This window comes from Phoenix dactylifera, chromosome 6 (genome assembly GCF_051530095.1).
Source record: "Phoenix dactylifera cultivar Ajwa chromosome 6, Ajwa_hap1_PhDact_Kaust_v1.1, whole genome shotgun sequence".
In the NCBI taxonomy this organism is placed as follows: Eukaryota; Viridiplantae; Streptophyta; class Magnoliopsida; order Arecales; family Arecaceae; genus Phoenix; species Phoenix dactylifera.
Genome location: NC_143195.1, coordinates 30,980,644 through 31,005,395, shown reverse-complemented (window position 1 = coordinate 31,005,395; position 24,752 = coordinate 30,980,644). Strand labels below are relative to the sequence as shown.

The following is a 24,752-nucleotide window of genomic DNA, read 5'->3' as shown; positions in this document are numbered from 1 at the left end:
TTTGTTCTCACAGAACATACTCCTGCAGTGTCCGTTGCAAACTGGTCCCTAAGTACACTGAATAAAATAAAACAGCCAATGGTCACATGCCTCTATCAAGTCTATTAATGATCCAGTACTTCCAATAAAGCATTGCTTTGAGAGTTCGCATCTTACACGAGTATAGAAATAAAAAAATCCATCAAATGGCGACCAGGGCTTTGCACTACCTTCAATGAGATGCAGGCTGCAGTTTGTGGCTTATGCAAACCCCACAAGCTAATGACACAATGATGAAAACTAAAAATATGTGTTTCAGATTACCCTAATAAGAACTCCACCAAGGGGTTCACATAGGAAGAGAAGCACTCAAATTTCTTAAGGGAACCATCAGAACTCCAAAAATTATGTAAATATAATTCCTAAATACAGGTCTCCGATGGCAACAGAACCCACTCAAACACAAAATTACAATGAATCAAATGTACGATTTCAGCAATGCACAACCACAACAATGCATCAAGTGACACCAACTAACTACTATTAGAGTAAATTTCTGAAACTTCCAACAGTTGAGTGAAGTCCAAATCTTAAACAGCAGCTTGAAACAAACTTCACAAAATTGATGCTAAAAAAAACTACCAACTTTTGATCAAAATGTAGTCCAGAAAATAGCAGCCAAGTATATAATCCAGAAAATAGCAGCCAAGAATATAATCTTAACGATATCGACGGAGGGACAATGTCTGGTTCCTCTTCCAGGTTGCCCTACGTGATGGCCTGGCCTTGTGATGCAGGTGGCCTTTGCCGCGGAGGCCACGGTATTTCTTGCCAGCAGAAGTGAGTCCACGAAGTTCACGATGCTTGTGAACGCCCTTGCAGATCCAGTTGATCCTGGGGTCATTGCGAACTGCATTGTGAGCCGCATCAACAAGGATAACCTCAAAATATTTATAAGTTGAATCCTGCAGGGATCAAAGAGAACAAGAGCTATATGCATGAATATAGACCAAATATACAACCAGTACACAAAATAAAATGGTAATGAATATTAATCCAGTAAGTTTTTTGTTGGTTAAGTCATCTAACCTCATTAATCCAGTAAGAGTTAAGAACCCTCAGACCTCCCAACTTACGACCAGCTCTCTCCTCAGCTACCGACCTCTTGTTTCTTTGGAACTTCAGTTGTGTAATACCTTGGTTCTTAGGCTTCCCATAAACAATACCCTTTGGGACTGGTCTCTTTCTGCCTCCACGTCTGACACGAACGCGATAAATCACATATCCCTGCATGTTGTGGAACAGAACAATTAAAAAGAAAACTTGAAGGCCTAAAGTTGATCATTATGACAAATATATGTCATTCAGAAAAGAGAGATGATACAGGTTTATTTCAGCAATAAGAAAAGCAAAGGGCATGAAAACAACAACCATAATTATCAGAAACTATACTGAAATTGTTGACAACACAGTTTAATTAACTGTTCTTGGATTCTAATTGTTTTAGCATATAATGAAATATTAAAGGACATTGGAAAATATTGTAGAAATTCATTACTATCTTGCTGAGGCACATAGTATCACCAATAGCACTACATTATCACTAAACCAGGCCACTGTAGTATCTCCTATTAAGATTACATCAATATATTGCATCATCGAAATTGACCTTTGTATGTTGTTATGGAACAAATATGTTTGATAAACATTGTTTCTTCTTGAGCACCACCTTTAGATTAACTCCCATCTCTTTACGCTTGTCATGGTCAAACCACTAGCCTCGATATCAAATTTTTTATCACCAACTATATATATCATGGTTTTTGTTTGCCTTAAGAGATCTTTGCTATTGAAATGCATTGATCATAAAACAAGATGATTCTAGTCCAACCCATATGAGTTTAACTTTCTAACCATAAAACAAGCTATATGATTGCATAAAGATGTCTTATAGAAGCCTTTGACTTTAACTTCAAGCCATCAACACATACGACTAGCAAATATTGGCTATTTCTATTGTTTTTAACACGACTTCCCTCCCATCATACTTTACACAAGCAATGATATCTTCCACTTGAGGGGCGTAAATAACATCCAATTAAGCAACCCCAACCCTTACAACAATGGTTGGCAACCTCGAGTATGTTTTACCAAGTTATCCCTTGACCTTACCCAAAGTAAGCAGTATCTCATGTCCCTCAAGGCTTTTACAATTATTCCCAGGCAATAAAGATATTCATGCAAACGAATAAAATTAGTTCACAAGTTTTACGATTTCATTCCTATCAACCATCAATACGATTCCACGCCTAATCTTATTCCAGCGAAATTTTTTACAACCTAATATCGACTGAGGAATGCTAACTGAACAAACTAATCAAATAAATTACTTTGGGAGGTAACTCGAAAACGGATACCAATGTTATAACAAAGGGCACGGATTAGGACCTAAAACAGAAGGATCGGGTACCTGCTTGGCCTTGTAACCGAGGCGGCGAGCCTTGTCGGGGCGGGTGGGGCGGGTGACGCGGACGATGGAGGGGAGCTGGCGGTACTCCCAGCAGCGAACCCGCTGCAGGAACCGCATCACGTCCGACTGCTTCTTTCTCCATAGCTCCGACACGTACTTGTACGCTCCTGATACCAAAACAAAGAGATAGAAGACAAGAAGCTAGAGAATGGTAGATGAAAAGGGCAAAAAAAGAAAAAAAAACAAGACTCCGGTAGAAACCGAGATTTATGACGATCTAAAAGCGCTCAGACGAAATGGAATGGAATCGACAAAGAATCGATCGATCTATTGGAGGGATGAAGGGGAGATGATGGAATGCAGAGTGGAGGGAGGAAGAAGCGGAGGCTCACCCATGGCGCCGAAGAAGCTCTGCGCGCGTGCTAGGGTTAGGGTTTGCTCGGGCGGAGGCGGCTGTTATGGGTGGGAAATGTCCAGCTTATATTACAATGAGATCAGGGCCGTCGGATTGCGAAGCCAGAAGCGTGGAACCGGACCGTTCAGAGGGAGGTAGATCGTTCCTTTTTTTTTTTTCTCTTTTTCTTTTTTCTTTTCTGGCTTTGCATACAAAAAAAAATGTAGATTAATATCTTCCCTATCTCAGATTTTTTTTAATGAGGAATAACATGGCAAGTGATCCAATGTGGCCAAGGAAGCAGGCCCAGGGTCCTGGATAAATGAAATATAAGGGATATATTAAATTACAAATATGTAATTAAGAGATCAATAAACATATAATAAAAGTAACTGTATGCAAAAAGCCCTTCATCTATTTTAAATATGCACTTTAAAAAGTAATTATGACATACAAAATTATGATTCAAGCTCTTTACAAGTAGCTAGTGTTCAACTTAGTCCTAGGCAGTATCAGAGTTTAAACATATAAGTTTGACTTTCGCTTTAAAATCCGATTTGTGTATATTCTTGCATAATAGAGCTTATCTTCATAAATTATAAAAAATATAGTTTCCATGCTTCGTAATATAATTAAGATATAATTTAGTATGATTAAATATATATAATGTTTATTATGTTCATCTAGCCATGCATGATTAAGCATCATCTTATTTTTTTAATGTAAATCATTCCATGTGTGTATTTCTCTTTTGTATTCCTATCTCCATGTTAATCTTTATATATCCATTGTTTATTAGAGAAGTTTTATGGTCGGATTCTTATATTTTGTAAGTGGTTTGAGATTTTTTTTTTTTCTTGGTGGAGTTCCATAAGTGCAAGAGCATTCCATATATGGAGTGAAAAAGAAAATAAAAATATATCCATTTGACATCCCTCCCACCCTTCACCTCTCCTCCTTTTCTAGTAAGATAAAAATTCCTTATTTTTTTCTTAAGAAATCATACCCATTCATATAAATTATTAGTCATGCATTGCATATGCTAAACACCATAATCAATATGTTACAAATATCAATGGGTTGCACGGATATAGCTTTAAATAATTTAGTGATAGGGGATATTATGGCTTTATTTGTCTAAACAAAATATTAAATTTTAAGCTCAATATAATTTTGATTTGAGTTTAGTTCAGACTTGATATTAATCTAGCTTAATTTAAGAGAATCAAGTTAATGAAATAGGCTTATGATCTGCTTAGCTTGATCCAACATTCAAAGATAAGAAAGTTAATTTGATTAGAGAAATTTCAAAATCAAAACCAACTACATGTTGAGCTTGTTTTGTCCATGCTTGATGAAGTTTGGAATGACTACACCTCTAACTATCATTAAACAAATTAGTGAAAAAAAAATCACAGAAATTACGTTAAAAAAACATAATTGCTGCATATATTAAGAATAACTTATCATAACCCTCTTCCATGAAATACTTTATCCTAATTTATATGAATTAAAGACCTTTAATTGAAATAGCTAGCCTTGAGTTATTTGAGTTGCTAGATAATATTTGGCTAGGATATTAGCTATTCACCCCCACCACTATTATTTTAACATGACTCAAGAATAACTATTTTAATTAAAATCAATAAACAATTTTTATAACATGTATACAAAATAGATATAAAAAGAGAGGAAGATATGTGGAGAAAAAGCTCTCTAAGACTTGTAAGACCAATGTATTAGGGATAAAACCTTTTTATATTGCTAAAAGTCTCTTGCCATTATCAAATGTTGCTGCATTTATTCTCATCACTATCAACACAAAGAGCACGGAGAAAAAGTTAAAAATATAAACTTTAAAATCATACAATTCTTTTATTTTTTTATTTACTATGTAACAAGATGGATGATTAAAAAAAGGTCCATCTTATTGAATCATGCATCTACATGCTAAAAATAGGGTGGCCTTGGCTGCAATCATTGATACAAGGTAACAGAAAAATTACAATTTATTACAAAATACAAGACAAGCATGTTAGTTGAAATGAAAAACAAAGCAGTTAAAAGATTAGTATAAATGTTTATCATACAGGGAAAGGATGACGCCATGGTATTGTTTAGATGTATTAGAAGATTTTTTTTTAAGGAATTTTAGATGTATTAGTTAAACTATAGATACTCCATCATAATACAACTATAAATAAAATAAAAGCATAATAATAAAATCAATGCAAAACATCAAATACGTGTGGTGCCATCTTTAGTATGCTAATTAGATCATATCCTCTATGAAATAAGTTAGATTGAAAGTAGGCATATTTTATATTTGTTGTGGTTCGAATCCGGCCCGAGGGTGACCACGCTGGAGGTGTCGGAGCAGCTGCCGGATAGTGGAAGGAAAGGACGGGCGCCACTCCTTGCACGGTGGTGTACCTGCATAAAGCCTCATCGGTATTTCCAATGAGGGCCCTCTGACGATCAAGTTAGAGTGGGGTCTAGTTGGTCCAGCCAAAAGTCCCTTAAGCATTACCTGTTAAGGTTTTTTATAGTCTTGGTAGGAGCGCTTAGGTGGCGGAGGTATGGCCCGTTTCCATCATGAGTGGGAGTGGCACGCAGCAAGAGTTCGCTTATGGCGTGCGGTAGAGTCTGTTCTTGGAAAACGGTAAGGCGTTGTCAGCCGTAGCAGGGTATGGCCGGTTCTCATCATGAGTGAGAGTGGCGCACAGTCAGAGCTTTCTTGTAACACGCGGTGGAGTCTGTTCTTGGGAACGATAAGACGTTAACAGCCGCAGCAGGATATGGCCGAAGTAGCATGGTGTTGTCCTTGGCTGTCGTGGGCCGGTAAGTGAAGCATGACGCGGTGGCATCGCAATGTACGGTCACGTAAGAGGGTGTAGGCACGCACATGGGTGCGGCCGTTGGCGACGCCGAGCTCGTCGAGAAGTCGCTTTAGGCATTTGGCGAGGTGGCCAGACGGGTGCTAAAGCCAGCCTAGCATCTCGGGTTCCAAAGTGTGCTTGGTAGAGCGCCCCGAGCTCAAGGATCGAGACGTATTACTGGAGAGGGCGCCCCAATATTGATAAAAAAAGTGTTTTTTTATAAGAATATTTGTAATGGAAAATAAATATTTGGTAAGAGAATTTTCTGTGTTAAGAAAAGAAAATAAAAAATATTTTAAAAAATATAGTTTTGACTTGTCCGCTCGCGTGCATGTGACGGCCGAATCGGCGTCGAGGGGATGACGTGCATTCAAGTGTGCTCTAATTTTCCCGATTCCACGTCGTTTCCCTTCAATAATAAGTGCGGACGAGAGCTGTTTCCGTGATTACTTGACTCTCCCTTCGCTTGTTTGCCGAATCTCGCCATTCCGGAGATTTAGGGCTCGTTTGGTTTGCGGGAAGCATTTTCTCTCCTATGAATATGATTCCAGGGAAATAAATTTTTAGGAAGAGCATGCTTAGGAAAATACTTTTAGCATGTTTGGTTGAACATGGAAAAGTGACAAATTTCCAAAGTGTTTATATTTGGTTGGCCATCCACTTTTTTGGGAGAGTTATGTATAATTTCTATTATATCCTTAATAAAAATTAAGTTTTTAATGTTTCTTTAATACTTCTTTAATACTGAAGAATTTTTTTAGAAAAAAATAAAAATAAAGTAATTTCCGCTTCATGGTAAATTAACTTTCTAATGTTTTTTATAGAAAACACTTTTCAATAAAATATGAGAATCATACTGTGAATACAACTCCAACCAAACAAACGAGCCCTTCAAGGGCAAGAGCAAAGAATTCTCGTCGCTTTTCTTGTTCGCCCTCCACCCTTTTCTCCCTTTCTCCGATTCGCCACACCGGCTAGCTTCTCCCCTCCACTCTCAAATACCTCACCCTCCCCCCTTGCCCTCGGCTGTGGAGTAGTAGAACAGCTAGTAGTAACGCACTGATCGTTCTCCTCTTCCCATAATGGCTCTCCCCTACTTGGAAGCGGTCCTGGGTACGTTTTTCTTGCTCTTTATCCCCATCTTTTCTTCGCGCAATTTGATTTTCTCCCTGCTTTGATCCATCCGTTGGTTGGTGATGATGACGGCAAGATTCGTTTCTCGTTTTATTTGTCGATCTAGTTCCTGTCCAAAAGATTGGGACTATCATGATTTTGATCTCTTACAGTTGGCCTTGGTTGTGCTTTTGCTGTTTGATCACGTATTTAGGGAAGAGATGAGTAGGGAAACCCTTTTTCTGGGATCCAGGTTTTGTCGTTTTTGTCGTTCTTGGTGGTTAATATTTTGGGGTATTTGATGCTTTTATCTCTTTTTGGCGGCTCTTTTTCTGGAATGGGTAGCGCGCGCCTCTTTCAAGAATGTTTATTTGGGTTGATAAGGTGATAATCAAGAAGTAAACGAAGGATATTTCAATAATGTAAGCGAGTGATGACCTCTGTATTAACTCCGTCAAGCACCTGGCTCGACGAGTTACCTTTGTATTAGCTCTATCCAACACCTGGCTTAAAGTCTTGCCGCAGAAACTGTCCTTTTTTCTTTTTTTTTTTGTATTGCGTTTGCCCAGGCGTTCCATCTAAGCATCTTGGTGGGAGCTGGTATTTTGGAGCTCAATTTATCTGGTAATTCATCATAAACACCATTCAGATGGTTGAAGTGCTTAGGCAGGATTTCATCTAAGAAACTGTTGTAAGTAAAAGATGTCCTGAGTGTGAAAAAAATGCTATTAAGATAACCCAACCCCAAACATTTGATGCAATCTTAGCTATTCATTAAATACTCTATCTCAGATAAGTGATGTACTTCTCACCCCAAATCAGTCCGTTCTCCTATATGTTGGAGATAGTAGTTCTACTCCCTGAATGTGGGAATGCAGATGGAGCAAAAATGGGGACTAGAGGAAGAGAGGGAGAAAGGTGGTCATGGTTGGAGCAGGGAGCACCCAGCCGTGATGCTGCTAGAGTTGGGGGAATATGAGGAAGGCAAAGAAGAGAGGTCGTGAAGCAGGTGGTGGTTGAATATAGTTAGGGGAAAAGGATGGTGATGCATGAAAAGAAAAATGAAGGGAGGAGAGAGCAAGAGTGGAGATAGCCTTGAGTGTTTGCAAGATTAGTCTTTTCTTAATATAATGATCAGGAATCTTTTAAAAAAGTAATCCAAGGGCCATTTCTTTTTGTCTTATTTAAATATGACTATAAAACTAGCAAAGCAAGACTAATGGTGACAAAGGCCTACTGTTAGAAATTTGATAAATCACTTTTCTCAATTACTTTTTTTTATTTGACTTCTCTTTAGGCCATGGTATGCTGTACCGTACCATACCAAACGGTACCGGACGTACCATACCGGTCCAGTACCCGTACCGGTGGCGTACCGATACTCTGTACGTCAGGCATACCGCGTATTGTACCGTACTGACACTATGATAGTGTAGCACCGATATGAGATTTGGTACCGGTATGACGAACCTTGCTTTAGGCATAGAATCTTGATTGTTGATACTAATATGTGGTGTATCTACGCTATTACACGGTGCAATCTCCAGTGTAATTATGAAGTTCCACTTTCACAAATTCTTAACACTGAGATTCTAAGGACTCCAAAAGCGTCACATGCTATGATGCTTCATCAATTGATATAATCACTAACACTTTCTAAATCTCTAAACATTATAGAACTATGTGCTAATTACTTTTAAAGCAAATGATAGAAGGCATCAGATGACATGCCAGTTTCATAGTCATAGTGACAAGTCATTCACCACAAGTGTATGATTATTGCTTGCTGTGGTGCTTTGACATCAATCTAACTGTATTATTGTTGAAACAAATCTCCATAATTTCTTCTTGGAACCAATTGTTAGAATGTTCTAGATGTCCAATCGCTATTGTTAATGACCAAACCAAAGTAAACCAAAGTATTCTTGCCTCTCCATCATTCTTATCAAACCCACCATAAAATTATAAATCAAGAAAAAGTAATTGGACCTGACCCATTGAATGATGACTATATCAGCTATTTTGAGATTTAAATTCGATATAGATTAAATTGTACAAGTGGATTATGTGATGGTGTTTGAATCTTTGAAGATGAATTATCCTCTTCGTCGATGCTTACATTTTAATTCTTCACTTTGCTCTTTGCTCTTTGATGCACGTAAGCCAAGGTGATGTAAAAGACCCATTAGTGTGCCTCTAATGCATCTCTAACTTTGGCATAGAGACTTAAAAGCCTTCTAAAGCACCAAGAGTATCATGAGTATGCTGCCAGGTGAGGCCATTTTTAGATTCCAATTTCTTTGCAGATTTGCTCTGGAGATTAGCCACTGGCTGATAGTATCCAATCCATCCAAACATGCACAGTCATTACTCATTTATTTTGGATGACTTTATTTGACAGTTAAGAGGTTTCTAACCCTTTTTTTCCCATCTGTGCTTAGAAATGATCTTATTTCTCCATATATACCTGCAAAGCAAAGATTAACAAAACCAAGATTAACAGTATATTTCTATTATAAAAAATACAATTATACTTTTTTCAACAAAAGCTAATAAAACTCTAATCAACAGTCTTTTAAGAAGGTTTGACCCATTATTGATAAAAAATGCAGAAAATGTTGTTAATTTACAAGAATATGGACATATCCTTTCTATATGGCAAAATGTGACTGCTATATGCTCTCTACTTACCGTAGAAACATAATCCAATTCTAATCTAACTGAACGTATTTTCAAAAATATGATACTATTTTCACAACATTCTGGACAAGTTCAATTTCGTATTTGAGATATTCGACTTACGGGGAGTGGTCAGTAAGTGTTGACGCCAGTATAATATGGTTGTACAGTTTCATCTTTGCAATGTCTTGTGTTGTGTCCATGTGGTAATTATATATGCAACCACCTTGTTCTGGTTCCTTTAATTTTTAGAAGATAATTAATATTTGATAACAATAGGACAGTGGTTGGTAATTTATTGTGTTTCATATTAGATGTGATTTAGAAGTTGGGAATGATAGGTTCATAAAGCTTGGGACAGGATTTCATGGTTGTGGTTATGGTTATTCATTTCAAAAGTTCTAAAGCAGGTATCTTAGTGAATACATTTCTTTTTGCAGGCTTTATGATCTTAATGTACATTTTGGAGACTTATTTAGACATTCGGCAGCATGCAGCTCTCAAGCTGCCCAGCCTACCAAAACCATTGGAAGGTGTGGTGAGTCAAGAAAAGTTTGAAAAATCTAGAGCTTATAGCCTTGATAAAAGGTCTGTTATCTTCTTTCATGGTTATTCCTTTCTCCAGTGGATATGTCTTCGTGTTTGTTTAATGGCATATCTTTTAGTAGTATTATACTCAATCAGTTTCAATTCTTGAACTAATTCAATGGCCACGGTCCCCTATTAAATTATTATTATTATTATTAGTAGTAGTTTTTCTCTTCTTATACCTTTTGACTTTCAGCCACTTCCACTTTGTTCACGAAGCTGTGACTATACTGATGGACACTGCGATTTTGTATTTTGGCGTGCTACCTTGGTTTTGGAAGGTAACTTAGAAGTCCTTGTGCATGTGTGTTTTAAATCTTCTATTTCCCCAGTATTCACTACTCATTTCCATTACTTCTTTGGTTGCAGAAATCTGGAGACTTTGTAGCATACATGGGCCTGAATGCAGAGAATGAAATAATACACACACTTTCATTTTTAGCAGGTGTTATGATTTGGTCACAGGTGTGCATGGATTTTTCTATCTAAAAATATAATCTGAAAATAATTTTATTCACAAAACACCATCATTTTCATTTTTGTTTCTATGCTTGGTTAGAAAGTAACTTTGCACTTTCCTGTGTATTTTACTTAAGGATCATGATATTGACATTCATTATAATGCTAAATTGATATGGTGTCAGTGAAAATGTTCATAGGGATATAGTTTTATTATAGACATATTTGATAAAAGTAAAGAGTCATGGCAATTACCAACATCATCAAGATTATGAGTAAAAATCTTTTTGGCCAAATTTGGTTTGAAAAACCTTCTCCTTACGCCAATCGGCCCGTTATCTCATTTTCTATCTGCTTGACATGTCACATGTGATAAAAATCTTTATGTGCTTCCTTGTTTGTTCCCATATGCAATTGGTTATTCATCAACCTGATCTGTTTTTCCTTTATCTCGTTTTCGATAGAAACTTAATTCATATGGTAAATGTGCAAATAGACTTGAAATAACTTTTTTTTATCATATTTATTTGTCTTTGACCATTTTGCATTCATTCAGCTTAGAATTCATGATCACTATGTTAGGGACCAAATTTTTTGTGAACTTGCAGCCATCGATTGCCTCACCCCTCGTATCCTTCACTGATCACCCATGTATTGATGTAAATATAATAAAATTATACTATTATATAAATACAAACTATTCTACAATATGGACATAATATAATAATATTATATTATCTATACTACCAATTGAGCATGTGCACAATTAAGAAAAATAATAAATAAAATATAGTCATGATTATAAAATAAAATTGATCTTTATTTAAATTTTGAATCAAATGCTTGAGCTTTTACTTGTTCTCTTGAGCGTTTTTTTTACTATATCATAACATAAGAGAGGAATACATTGAAAAAGATTCCATCTATCAAAATTGTTGATCAAATGCCATTAGACTTAGATGCTTTTTGGCATCACTTTCTTTTTTTTTTCTATTTTTAGAAATAGAAAAAATAGAAATTCTATTTTTATTTTTTATTTTTAAAATATATACATGTTTGGTATAGTTAGTTATTTTAAAAAACATAAACATGACAATAATGATGGGGGTGATGGTATTAGTGATGGAGGTGCAAGTGATATTGGTAGACGTGGCAACAATAATATAGTAGAGGTGGTGATGATGGCAGCGATGATGGTGGTGATGGTGGGGGCATGGGTAATACAATGGAGGTGGTGGTGGTGTGCTAGCTATGTGGTGGACGTGGTGATGATGGTTACGAATCGTAACTTACGATGATATGACAGTAGATATAATAGTGGTTTTGGGTTGCCGGTGATTTGACGGAGGTGGTGTTGATGGCGGTGATGGAGTGGTGAAGGCGGTGATGGTGGTGGCGGAGGTAGTTTTGGTGGTAGTAAAAACATGAGTTTCTTGTTTTTGAAAATATTGAAGGTAAAGATTTCTTACTTTCATTTTTCAAGAAATTGACTTTTGAAAAATAGAAGATAAAAACAATATCATCAAACATATTTTTTGTCTTGATTTCTGTGATTTTATTCTGACAAATAGAAAATAAAAAGTAAAAGTGATACCCAACACGCTCTTAGTTAACAAAATTTACTAGAAGATGATATCTTAAAAGGATATAAAGGGAACACTTACAACTAGGATGCGCATGTAACTTAATCTTTTTTTAATATAAAAAAATTACCTTTCCTCTAATCCCAAACGTATTTTTCTCTTGATTTCTGTGATTTTCTTCTGAAAAATAGAAAATAAAAAGTAAAAGTGATACCCAACAGGCTCTTAGTTAACAAAATTTACTAGAAGATGATATCTTAAAAGGATATAATGGGAACACTTACAGCTACGATGCGCATGTAACTTCATCTTTTTTTTTTTTAATTAAAAAATTACCTTTCCTCTAATCCAATAGTTTTACAGAACTTCCTTCCTAACAGCCTCCCTGTCTATGAAACAAACTCGGGCATCCTTGATAGTTTTAATTTTAACAGTAAAATCCATTCTGACCATTAATATAAATTTATTAGTTAGTTGTGCATCTGTTTTTTAATGGTAGAGATAGTTCTGGAATTCTATAGCAGCACCTAATTTGTGCAACCAAACACTGCCAAGCAACTCTACAAAAATTAGTTAGTTCTCGGTCCTTGGAACTACATCTGGTTAGTTGCGTGCACAGTTTGTTAAAAATGACCCTTTGTATGGAAGCTTTATCTAGTTGGGACTTGCATTGCTTACAGGAATTTAAGTGCCTGTTCACATTGGTACCATATCCACAACTGTAGCATGCCAGAAAGTCTGCAGTATGATAAAGGGGTGTGTACTTGTGTTAAGTTTGTGCCAATGCTTTTTGTTAATATACAAATAAATATTAAGTAAAGGACAGAGTCATCATTCTGAGGACGGAAGGATCATTCTGTGTAACTTACGTGGATTGATGATTAATTGCTGGACCTCAATTTTGTTTATTATGGGAAGTCATGAAAAATGCGTCCCTTATTGTCATTTTAAACAACAGGTTTGGTTCCATGGAGTTCTTTCATTGTACAGTTTTTCCCCATTTTTCTTCATTTACTTTTTATGTATGTTAGAGTTGTTTTTGTTAATTATTATGGATAAACTTTACAAATTGTATGACAAAGTTTCAGACCTATTCTTTTATTGTTTAGAAGTAATGATTTTTGATGCTGACAAAGCTCTTACTGCTATACAGATAACGGACCTGCCATTTTCTCTTTATTCAACATTCGTGGTCGAGACTCGCCATGGGTTTAATAAAGTTTGTCCGCTGTCTTGTGTCTCCTCATATCTATGCTACACTTGTTTCTAACTCTGAGTTTCTCTAAATCTAGTTTCTGTAATAAGTTGCTTTGGTTCTTCAAATATATCTTTCTTAACTACTTTAATTCTTAGTTAGTCTTATTGAAAGTTCTCTGAAATGTTCTACAGCAAACAATATGGCTGTTCTTCAGGGACATGCTTAAAGGAATTTGTCTTTCGATCCTACTTGGACCACCAATTGTAGCTGCAATTATTGTCATAGTACAGGTATGGTTCTTTCTGAAATTGATTTCTTATATAATCATCGGATGTACTTTCTACATTCAAAAGATGTTTCGTTCACCTTATTTTTGTGATTACACGGTTTTCTGTTAAAAAGGTTTTATTTCAAACCTTACTTATTCTATAGTGATTTGGAAAGATGATCTGGGATATGCAGCATTTTACTAATTCTCTTTCTTGTGTTGCTACAGAAAGGAGGTCCTTACCTGGCAATATACCTCTGGGCTTTTATGTTTGTACTCTCCATTGTAATGATGACGCTGTATCCCATTTTAATCGCTCCTCTGTTCAATAAGTTCACTCCTGTGAGTACTTGGTTTCCATCATGGCAACTTATTTGCGTTGTTTTTGCATTTATATATTGATTTTATTCAATAAAAGAAAGGAACGATGTTACTTTGGTCCGTCTTCTCTTACATTTCCACAATCAATACTTTTATTTCTGTGTTTAAGGGGTGGATGTGATATCCTTCTACTCACCATGAAGTCCATATTCCTCATACTTTAATGTAATAATGTTAAACAGCTTCCTGAAGGAGAGCTTAGAGAGAAAATAGAGAAGCTAGCAGCATCCCTCAAGTTTCCATTGAAAAAGCTCTTTGTTGTTGATGGATCTACAAGATCAAGCCATAGTAATGTGAGCATTTTTTTCTTTTTCAATTTGTTTCGTAAAGTTGGAGTTTATGATCTTTTTTAATATAGAATTATTGATAACTGGTAGCCTTATTATCAAGAGTTGATGATTACTGTTATCACTGATGAATATTGGTATAACCTTATACTGCCTGGAAGAGGCATAGAAGATGGCTAAACATGATATTCATGTCAAATATGCACGTAATTATCAAAGAAAAATAAAAACCGCATTTAGTCAGTGAAATAAGTGGCAACGACAACAACAAATATCTTGATCATCATCATTTGTCTGAGGTGGCTTGTCTTAATAGAAGGTTATCCCCTTGTTGTATAGCCCACTGCCTACAGGCCTCTTTCTGCCCCCAAAAAAGGTTAATTGAGCCACAAACTGCTATTACGATCTTCATGATCACTATTTGGTGTCATTTTGTTTCCTATCTTTGGGCATTAATAAATTTGTAGTGTTTCACTGCTATCTATTATGGGTTTCTTTTGTATTATCTTTCTGAACTTATGTGTGGTATAATTTATATAATTATCTTCTATCTGACAGGCATATATGTATGGATTCTTCAACAACAAACGAATAGTTCTCTATGACACATTGATTCAGCAGGTTTGCTTTAATATTGCTAATGTTGTGTATTCTGCTTATTCAAGTTTATGTAAATTACAAAATAACATTGCTATACTAAGATAACCGTATACGTTTTTGTTTAATGTACTAATATGCACAAAAACCATTGATTTTTTGATTTTAAGAATGAATGCATAATATATAGATGTGCATGATATCTTCTTAGTTTGGGATTACAAGTCATAAAGTTCATACCAGCAAACATTTTGCCTTTAGTTGCTGCAACCTTCTATTTTAGATGCTGCAATGCCTGCTGTATTTCCCACTTCAGGATGCTATATAAACTTTTCTTTGCTTGTACTATGGCTATTGTTAATGACTCATCAAGTTTGAACTATTTTATCTTCCTTTTCAATAGATATTTGTTCAAACTAACCATCAGGTGAACTGTTTGATGATTTATCAAGTAGGAGTAGATATTTTGCCTTTCCTCTCTCTTATCCACATTCGTTCACGTTTTTTTATATCATCCTTCCTCTTGTGCAACTTTGTGTCCGGCTTTTTCTCTCCGGAATCATGGGAAAACTAATGTAGCATGTGGAACCTAATGCTGGTGAAAACACCATGTCATTCGCAATTGTTTGTTATTGTTATTGTTATGCTTGTTTTAGGGTTTCGGTGAAATATTCAAGGACTAAGTAGAGGGTCCAAGTTTATCTTTTTAAGGAGAATAGTTATTCTCAGTAAGTTTTTGTTAGTGGAATAGAGGTATTTTGACTAAGTTATTATCGGTGGATAGAGGGTTTAAATTTTTTTTGAGTCAAATACTCTTAGGAACATGGTGAGCTAGGTTTTAACCTTTTATATTTACAATACATTGCTCTAGGCTTGTTATGGTGCTTCTACCTCAGGCAATAACTTTGTGCTGAGTACTGGATAATGAATCATTTTTAATAAGTTTATTTTCAATGATGGTGAACTCCAAAAGCAACACCTACCTCATTTGGTTGTTCTAGAAGTATGCTTGTTCAATCCCTTCAAAATTATCTAAAAATTGTTTCTTTTAAGAGAGTTGCAGTTGTATTCAAGAATGCTGACCTAGAGCATGTGGGGTGTGATGTAAGTTAGGGAATAATATCAGTTTGGCTCCACGGTTGAATTTTGTCATGTTGAAGTTTGCTATAGAACATATTAAGGGTCTGTTTGAATCATGGTTGGCTGTATTGGTGCATGCCGTTCTGTACCAGGCATACCATACTGAATTGGTACCTAATTGAGACTCGGTACCTATATTGAGTCTTGGGACACCAAACTGACCCCTGTGCTGGTTGTATCGACATATACTAGCATAGTACCGGTTAGGGGTCCGGTACCAAGACAGAGAACCTTCGTTTGGATAGCTGCTACTAGGTGTAAGTTAACCCCTGTTGTAGTAAGTGGCTCAATCCCTTGTTTGAGTAGCTGCAAGCATTGTGGGCCCCATGTATTTGGAGATGCAACGAAAGTTCACTTGCTGCATTTTGTAATAACTGGGTTCTTTTCACTCCCATCTACCGCGGTGGTTTGGGCTTAAGGATTTCTTCCCCCTCACAGCCTGTGCAAAACCTTTCTTCGTCCACTCTGCCCACCATCCCCATCCTCGGGGTGAGAGAGAGAGGATTTGAATAAACATGTTCTGATATGAGAATTTAGAAAGCAAAATTTCAAAGATAAAAATTGGGAGTGCTATGGGAATGGAGGTGCAAGATCTAATCTTTCTTCACCATTTGATAAAATTCCAAATCACCTGACATCTCACACATGCAGACTTCTTTTGGAGGTCGGTGTCAGGGGACCTACAGATTAAATTTTTTGACACGAGCAGAAATAACAGATCATTTCCTTTTCTGCGTCAAAACTTAACTATGACACTAAAGTGCCTACTTTATGTTAACAATTCATAATACTAGTCAACCATATACTCCTTTGTCCTTTTTTAATTTTCTCCTTTTTGATCTTTTCTTGGCATTTGAAGTATGTGTTCATCTCATAAGATAATCTTTGTGCTTGCATCCATGAGCATACAGTAAGGAAACTATAAGGTCCTTCATACTCCCTGCTGTAGATATATAATAACAGCAGCTCAAGCTGGTCCATCTTGTTTTTTAGGTATGTTAGGTTGCAACAGTGGCGGTAAGCTGATTTTTTAGCAAGTTGAACAATTTTTCATTTCAGTTCATCCACACTTTCAAATGCAATTGCCAGTTAGTTTCATTATACATATATATGGTGATATGCAGGCATTCATGAACAGGTGCATTTTAAGAAACCTCCTTAACTACATGCACTTTGGGCTTCTAGGCTACATCAACATTTCAAGCATCCTCTTCTTTTCTATAATTTAATGTTTTAGCTCTACCTTACTAAATTTCTAATCAAACTTTTAACTACATTTACTCTTGTAATGGTGACAAGCTACACGTGATCGAAATGCCATTTCTGTTCATTTTCTGGCACTTGTATATCACCCAGAGTATTGAATCCGCATTCTATGACATTTTTGCAGTGCAAAAATGAGGTGGAAGTAGTTGCAGTTATTGCTCATGAACTTGGACATTGGAAACTCAATCATACAATGTACTCTTTCATTGCTGTTCAGGTAATCCTTTTAGCGATTCATTATAACTTCTCCACTGCATCATTTTTAATCATTCTTCCTAGAATATATGAATTTTGTGGTCATAAGATTTAATGTCCTTCCAATTTTGTGTACAAACTATAGGTCAAGGATTCACATCCCAATGGTACTAGGACATCTTGCTGGTAGTGAATCATTTTGATGAGAGAATGGAACCTAGGATAGGTGTGGGTCACTGGTTCTCTTTTGAATCAAGATGTCCCAACATTGCAGATGGCTTCGTGTCCCCGGATGTAATTGTTTTAATTTTTTTTCTTTTTATTCTTGTCGCTAATGACCATTTCAGTCTGTTATGATACTGTACCGACTTGGGACCAAATTGAGATGGGCCTCGTTACCAGGATATAGGCCATTGCTATAGGTGATGCTAATGTATGAATCATACTAGAATGAGGTCATGAACCAAGCTTGAATTATCGAGTACCAAACTCGTATCAAATTTCTTGATCCATCCATGTGCAAAACTTGTATGTGTCTTTAGTAGCTTTGGTATGCAAAGAAATGCATATATCTACCGCTGACCTTAGAAGTGCATCAAAGGGGGCTCTTGACATATTAAATTGTTAGGTCAGTTGGTGTTCAAGTGTTTTTCCAGTTGAAGTACTAATTATATGTGTATAGTTTACTTGAAAGGCATTGAGCTTTATAATCAAAGAAAATGCATATTCATTATATTTGTGCTAACTTAAAGTAGTTGAATATTGAAAAGTTACTTATTCTCATTGCAAAAGTTGATTTTTCATTTTTGAGCAGATTCTCACATTTTTGCAATTTGGAGGATATACTCTTGTAAGGAACTCAAAGGATCTTTTTCAAAGTTTTGGCTTTGATACTCAGCCAGTACTTATCGGCCTCATCATCTTTCAGGTACCTTCTTGTTACATGCTGTTCTATGTGTAAGGTACACTTATCATTGTCATCCTTCTCTTTGTTCTACTTCAAAGCTTGGGTTCTGCACTCAAAATATTCTTTTTGTCATGCTGTATTTTTTTTAGTAACTTGACATCAGAAGTTATTTTTGACCTTTCATATCTACTTGTGCATGTCTTTGTTGTTGACGGTATTTTCTTTGTGGACACATCATATAATGATCATAGATTCTTCATGTACTAGAGTAATGAAGTAAAAGTTTTTCCCCCTTGAACATGGATTATTGGAATGTTTCAATGTCACTCATGACTTTTTATGATAGGTGAGCTGAAACTTACCCAATGCTTTTCTGAGTTTTAAAATTTTACTTGCAATGCGGTGATATTGTTTGCAATGTCTTGTTCTTTTTAAAAAGAAGTTGGGTTTTCATCAAATCATGCTGGAAAGATGGTAAATTCTTGATTGGTGGTTCTTTCTCACACAGACAAACACGGAGAGAGCTTCTATCAAATTGATCAGATTTCATGTTCTACTTTTCATACCACTTATCCTTACAGCTGTTGTTAAGGAACAACTTCCAATTAAAGTTGTCAAATAGCCCAGATGACCCTGGTATTGCCCAAATGATTGGGCGACTGCCCATGTGACAAACTTTGAACGAAATTTACTGAATAATTATATATTTTTATGTTTCAATTATTAATTAAAACCTGTATTCTTATCACTAAACTATCCATATTATCCAAAGGTACATTGGTAACAATTAAAGCATGAGTTCAACGTAAAATGTAGTATCTCAGAGTCTATCACAATCTTATTGTTTGATCAAACCTTAATGAAATGCAAATTTACAACACCATTGTTGTCTTAGCTCAAATGGTAGAGTGTACAAATTAAAAGTTTAGGCTTTGAAATATCTCTATTTCACTCCTTTACAACAAAAATTATTATGCCTTCCCTTTTTATTAATTCCTGTTCACTAGTAATCTACTATTGAGAAAACACAAATGAAGTAAAAAATTCAGACCAAACATAGCCAAAAGAAAAAGTGTTTAGGTTTTGAAATAACTCCTTTCCCTCTTTTACAACAGAAATTGTTAATCTTTTCCCTTTCATCAATTACTATTGACTACTATTGAGCAAGCACAAGAAAAAGCAAAAATTTCTGCATAGAACAGGGCAAAAATTGCAGAATGAAAGAGAGATTAAAGTATCAAATATCAAACAGAGCATCCTCTACTTTGTTACAGCCATCGTAGGAGAAAAACCAATCAATCAAAATGAAGCCCCTTTGTTTTAGAGGCATGGACCTATGCCATTCCTTAGTGGTTTGCCACCATCAACAACAAGGGGAGTGAAGAAACAAAATAGAGAAACAAAGAGGGAGTGAAGTGGAGAAATAGAGAGACTTATAGATATATATAGATAGATAGAAAGATAGGTAGAGATATAGAGAGAGAGAGTCTCGTGCAGTCCTTGTTGTTGCAAGCCTCACGGTGCAAGCCTCGGATGAGCGCGAATAAAGATGGAGGAGAACTATGGGAGCACTGGGGATCACCCACTTATCTCCCACTTTTCCTTTTTTCCCTCTTTTGTGGTTTGATCCAACCTAATCCATGTCAGATGGACTCGGGTCTCATTTGATCAGGTGTCTGGCAGGATGGCTAGGCGACTGCCCATTAGAATTGGGCAGCCTAGGTCTCCAGGCACCCAAAACACTGTCAGAACACCTGTGTCCAAGCTGTTTAGGCAGGCCTCGTGTAGGCAATTTGGGCCCAGTTAGGTGCCCAGGCACCTGCCTATGTGCCTAGGCAGGTGTCTGTGACAACACTGCATCACCAGATCAGCTCTGATATGTTGAGCACCTTGCTATTCTATGAACACCCTGCCATTCTTTACCAGACCCAACCACCAGCTTGCCCACCCATGCCTTCATCTGTTCACTCAACCTACCACCATACTCCATTTCTATCCCACTTTTTCTATATTCTATACCAGAATCTTTCTCCAACCTCTACTACCATCCTTAATATCTAACATCAAAAAGAAAAAAAAAATGCCACCATCCATAATATCAGACCGTTACTACTAGTTCGTCCACCCTTCCCATTTAAGGTCACATGCTGGCAACCTTTCCTTACTTTTCCACTCTTGTATCCTAGAACCATCATCAGCCTTCTTTGGCTCCTTTGCCCCCTCTAGTTCATCCCACCCCCTTCTGCAAATCCACTGCATTTGTTGGTGTTGGTCAGTCATTGCAGATGGTTCAGGATAGTTAGGCCTTAGGAAAGGGGATCAATATAAAGAGGTGGGTAAAGGGGGAAGCTTGTGTGCTGTAATGGCAACAATTGCAACTGGGCAAATTGGGAGATGGGAAAGAGGGAGAAAAGTGAGACGAAATGAGATGAACGAAAGGGTTGGGGGGTGGAGGGTTGTAAAACAATGAACAAAAAGGTTAGGGGTGGAGGGTTGTAAAACAATGTTTTTTATTTGTATTTTATCTGTTGGATTGCGTGAGCTAAATTTTAATGGCCTTTGCACCAGGTAGATTATTATACAGTTCTCATGGTCCCACTATTACTTGTCAAATTCAGTTTTTTGGATCTTGTTGCCAGCTCACTGTGCTGTTCCTTCTGATAGCAGGACTAAATAATTATTAATATTATATGTGATTGCTCATTGTCCTGACTCATGACTCATTGTAGCATTATCATTTCCAAAGTTCCCAAGTGTCAATTCTGTGCTCTTCTAATCTATGTAATTTACTGTGCTTCATTTTGAATTGGTGGTTGGTGCTAAGGGGCTCTTTGAATACTCTAGAATGAATTTGGTATTCTGTCTATGCAAGCCTCATGCTTTTCTGTCTTTTGTTGACTTCTTGCTGGCCAAATGGAAATGTGGTCACGTTGATTTAAGCCAATTCACAGCTTGCTGGTTTGAAGGACATGTTATTTTGGCCTTGTTCAATGCTACTCTAATGCTGTAATTTTTATTTGCAGCATACTGTTATACCCCTCCAGCACCTTGTCAGCTTTGGTCTCAATCTTGTCAGCAGGGCTTTTGAATTTCAGGTATTTTTTTGGGTCTAACTTTCTTATGCATCGTTTGATCATTTCTCAATTCTATGAGGCTGCTGGACTTCGTTCTCAGTCTGGCCTATAGTCCCAAGTAACTTGCTCATTTGGTTAGCATTTTTGTACCAACTCATGTTACTAATATGTTTTCCAGGCTGATGCTTTTGCAAAGAAACTGGGTTATGCTGCAGCACTTCGATCGGGCCTTGTGAAATTGCAGGTTTTTTTCTTTAAATTATTTTTTTGTATTGGTCACTTTAGTTATAAATTAGTTACTTCTGAATGATCTAGTGCCTAGTCCTCTTGTGTATCATCATTTCTCAATCTTAGTCTTTTATCAATGTTATTCATTGTAGGTACTTGTCTTACATGGGCAAAAGACAAATCTTTTTTGGTTTAAGAATTTTTGATAATTTTCCCTATGCTTTGTCCATTTGAAATTATTCTCTTTTATTAATAATTAGGATCATTGCTATGAGGTTGTGTTCCAATAGAGTTCTGGTTTATAACTTGTCGCTCAAAGATGAACAAAAATCCTTATGCCAAACCTTGTAATTTTATCTTTTAATTTAGTCTTGCACTGTTGCAATGGAACACCTCCATTTACATAACATGAATGTACGTACACACATATGCATGTTAATGTGTGTTTGTCTTCCTGTGTTTTATGTGGTACACGTATGTGCTTGTGTGCATTTCTTTGTTGCTTTTCCAGTAAGTGATTCATTTACTGATGAGGGTGTAAGATATCTCGGACCCCAAAGATGTACCAGGTTCTACTTTAAAAAGAATAGGAAAAGCTCAAGTTTTCCACGAAAGTCTTTTTTCTCCAACAATTGGACAATCAAAAAAGCGTAGCAATCTCTACCACTTGAGACAAAGCAATAGGGATAAAGTTTTTATTTCTGTCATTTTATATTACAAGTTTTAGATTATAATTTATAAACCATTCTAAGTGTTTTTAGTTGTTATTAACTATTCATACGATAAATTTAATTTGCATGTCTTAAGCTAGAACATTTTTTCTACATAAAACTATATATGGTCCAAAAATTCATGATATAAATGTAGTTGATTAGAAGAATATTGAGTGGCTTATGATTGGTTTGTTGCTTGATGACAGTGGGTGTTAGGTCTATCGCATAGGGTTGCTTGAGCAACTTGACAACTGTGTTTTTACACCTAAAGGAATTTCACATGGATGCTCCTTGGTCACATGAGTTTTCATTGCAATTAATAAAACAGGTCTCTGAACCTCCCAACTTGTCCTGTGGATTGCATCTTTGGCTGTAGGTCCCTTTATTGCCTAAAATTACATGGTCCTGAAATTCGGTTCCAATTCTTAAGGGACTTGTCTTCCAACTGACAAGTAATTGAGGTTTTGCCCAATCCTTCAAAGGAGCCTTCTCCATTCAGAGTTACGCTCCAAGTAGTCATCTCAATTTTAGGACTTGTGCTTGATATGGTAAAGGATGATTCTGATGATTGGAATAGTATCTGTTGCCTTGTAAACTTCAATGCTAGCTTCTCGAGTCTTAATATTCATGAGCATTGGCACTATTATTAGTTGAAAGAAGATTTAAATGTGAATGTGTGCCAACTGGTTGAGCTAGTAAAGTCTTGTGTTAATATAAGGGACCTGGTTTTGATTCCTCCGTCACTGATTTTTGGTCAGCCTTCCACCTATCAAGTTCTTTAAGAAAAACCTTTTTTTTTGGGTGTTCTGGCCCTTTTGTGCAAGGCCTATTGAATTATTTGTTTAGACGGTATATTTAGCTGATGTTAGGAATGGAATATCGAATAGATCATCACCCAATTGGAGAAATACTGGATACCTCAGCCCATGACTGGAGGCTGAATAACTGCTTTATAATTTGCTTGTGACCTGAAGAGTATCATTTCTGAAAATAATCTTGGGGGAAGTTACTGTCAGAATCTTGGGGCTATACTGAATAATCAAACGTAGCCATGGTTCACTATACCGATCTGTACTTCCCTGTATCAGGTGGACAATACTGTACCAGTAAGGTATCAGGATAGTATGAGGTTCGATACGGCATGGGGGCCACACCAACCTGTATTGGGTGGAACTGACTTGTTCTGCCTGGTTTCTTGTCGTACTAATGCATACCATCCTGTTTCAGACGGTACCATAACTGAGCATGAGAAAATGGTCTCCGCACCATGTGTCGGTATAGAGGCTATGCCATACCGGTAAGGTACTGGTATAGAGGCTATGCCATACCGGTAAGGTACTGGTATAGCGAACATTGACTGGAACTGGGGTTAGCACTATAATCGCTTGATATCGGTTCTTCCAATGACTTGATATACACATCTATATACTTGGTTTTTTTTTTTGCAGTAATTGATATCTGATAGTTGTGTTTATTTTCATTTTTATTGTTACTTTCAGGAAGAGAACCTGTCTGCTATGAACACAGATCCATGGTATTCAGCTTACCACTACTCCCATCCTCCACTAGTTGAAAGACTCACGGCTCTCGAAGAGCCTGGCAGTAAGAAGGAAGATTAATCTGATGTGGGTACATGTGATCTCATTGTTGAACAAGAATTGTTCATCTTTGTGTGTGTTCAATCCTGAGTGTTTTACGGAAGGAGTGGCATTTATGCGCTGGAGTTCAGGCATAAACCATCCTCAATAGATGTTGATTCAGAGGAAGTGGACGTATAAGAGCCTCTATCTGGAATGTGGATTGTATTTTATAAGTAACTTCTCCAGAATTTCATTAGATTGCTTATGACTTACCATACTTCCAAACTAGGATTCTGTATATGAAATTGCAAATTTTGTGCCAATATATGTACCTGCATTCTCTTATCAAAAAATATAAATAGCTGCCTGCATACAAGTGAACACTTCTATATACTTAAATCAAGCTAGCTAGCGGATTCAATTGTTTTGACATTCTTAAGTGTTTTACATATTTATTTTTCAACTAGAAGGGTGCAGGTACATTTATTTTACTGCTACTAGGTTGGTGACTTGCTGAATTATTTTTACGGAGAACAGTGCATTATACTTACGGTACATTGTCCATCGTCTGCTAATATTCTATTCAAAAATAAAAGTCAACAATGATTTACCAATTTTACGGGATTCGAAACCATTTTTCATCATTGAAGTGGCTTTACTTCATCCACCAGCTAATTATCGATTGGAGTATGCGTGAAATCAAGCCCTTTCTAAGCCTTGCATGCTATGTCAAGCAAACATCATTGCAGAAGCATTATTTCTGGTAATAAGTAC

The 24,752-nt window shown here is 36.5% G+C and overlaps 2 protein-coding genes across 2 annotated transcripts; one reads left to right on the top strand and one right to left on the bottom strand.

The window, feature by feature from the left end:
- Positions 1-503: 503 nt before the first annotated feature.
- LOC103721619 (large ribosomal subunit protein eL15-like) lies at positions 504-2,964 on the bottom strand. The gene is made up of 4 exons (XM_008811888.5): positions 2,842-2,964; positions 2,450-2,616; positions 1,069-1,266; positions 504-944 (listed from the first exon to the last, which is right to left on the bottom strand). Exons 1-4 carry the CDS (start codon positions 2,843-2,845, stop codon positions 699-701), a joined length of 615 nt encoding a protein of 204 aa, XP_008810110.1. The 5' UTR covers positions 2,846-2,964; the 3' UTR covers positions 504-698.
- A 3,613-nt stretch (positions 2,965-6,577) lies between these two features.
- On the top strand, positions 6,578-24,276 carry LOC103721620 (CAAX prenyl protease 1 homolog). The gene is made up of 14 exons (XM_008811889.5): positions 6,578-6,835; positions 9,955-10,102; positions 10,299-10,383; positions 10,472-10,567; positions 13,298-13,363; positions 13,534-13,632; positions 13,839-13,952; positions 14,174-14,284; positions 14,837-14,899; positions 17,406-17,498; positions 18,291-18,404; positions 21,407-21,478; positions 21,636-21,701; positions 23,898-24,276. Exons 1-14 carry the CDS (start codon positions 6,805-6,807, stop codon positions 24,015-24,017), a joined length of 1,278 nt encoding a protein of 425 aa, XP_008810111.1. The 5' UTR covers positions 6,578-6,804; the 3' UTR covers positions 24,018-24,276.
- Positions 24,277-24,752: the final 476 nt, after the last annotated feature.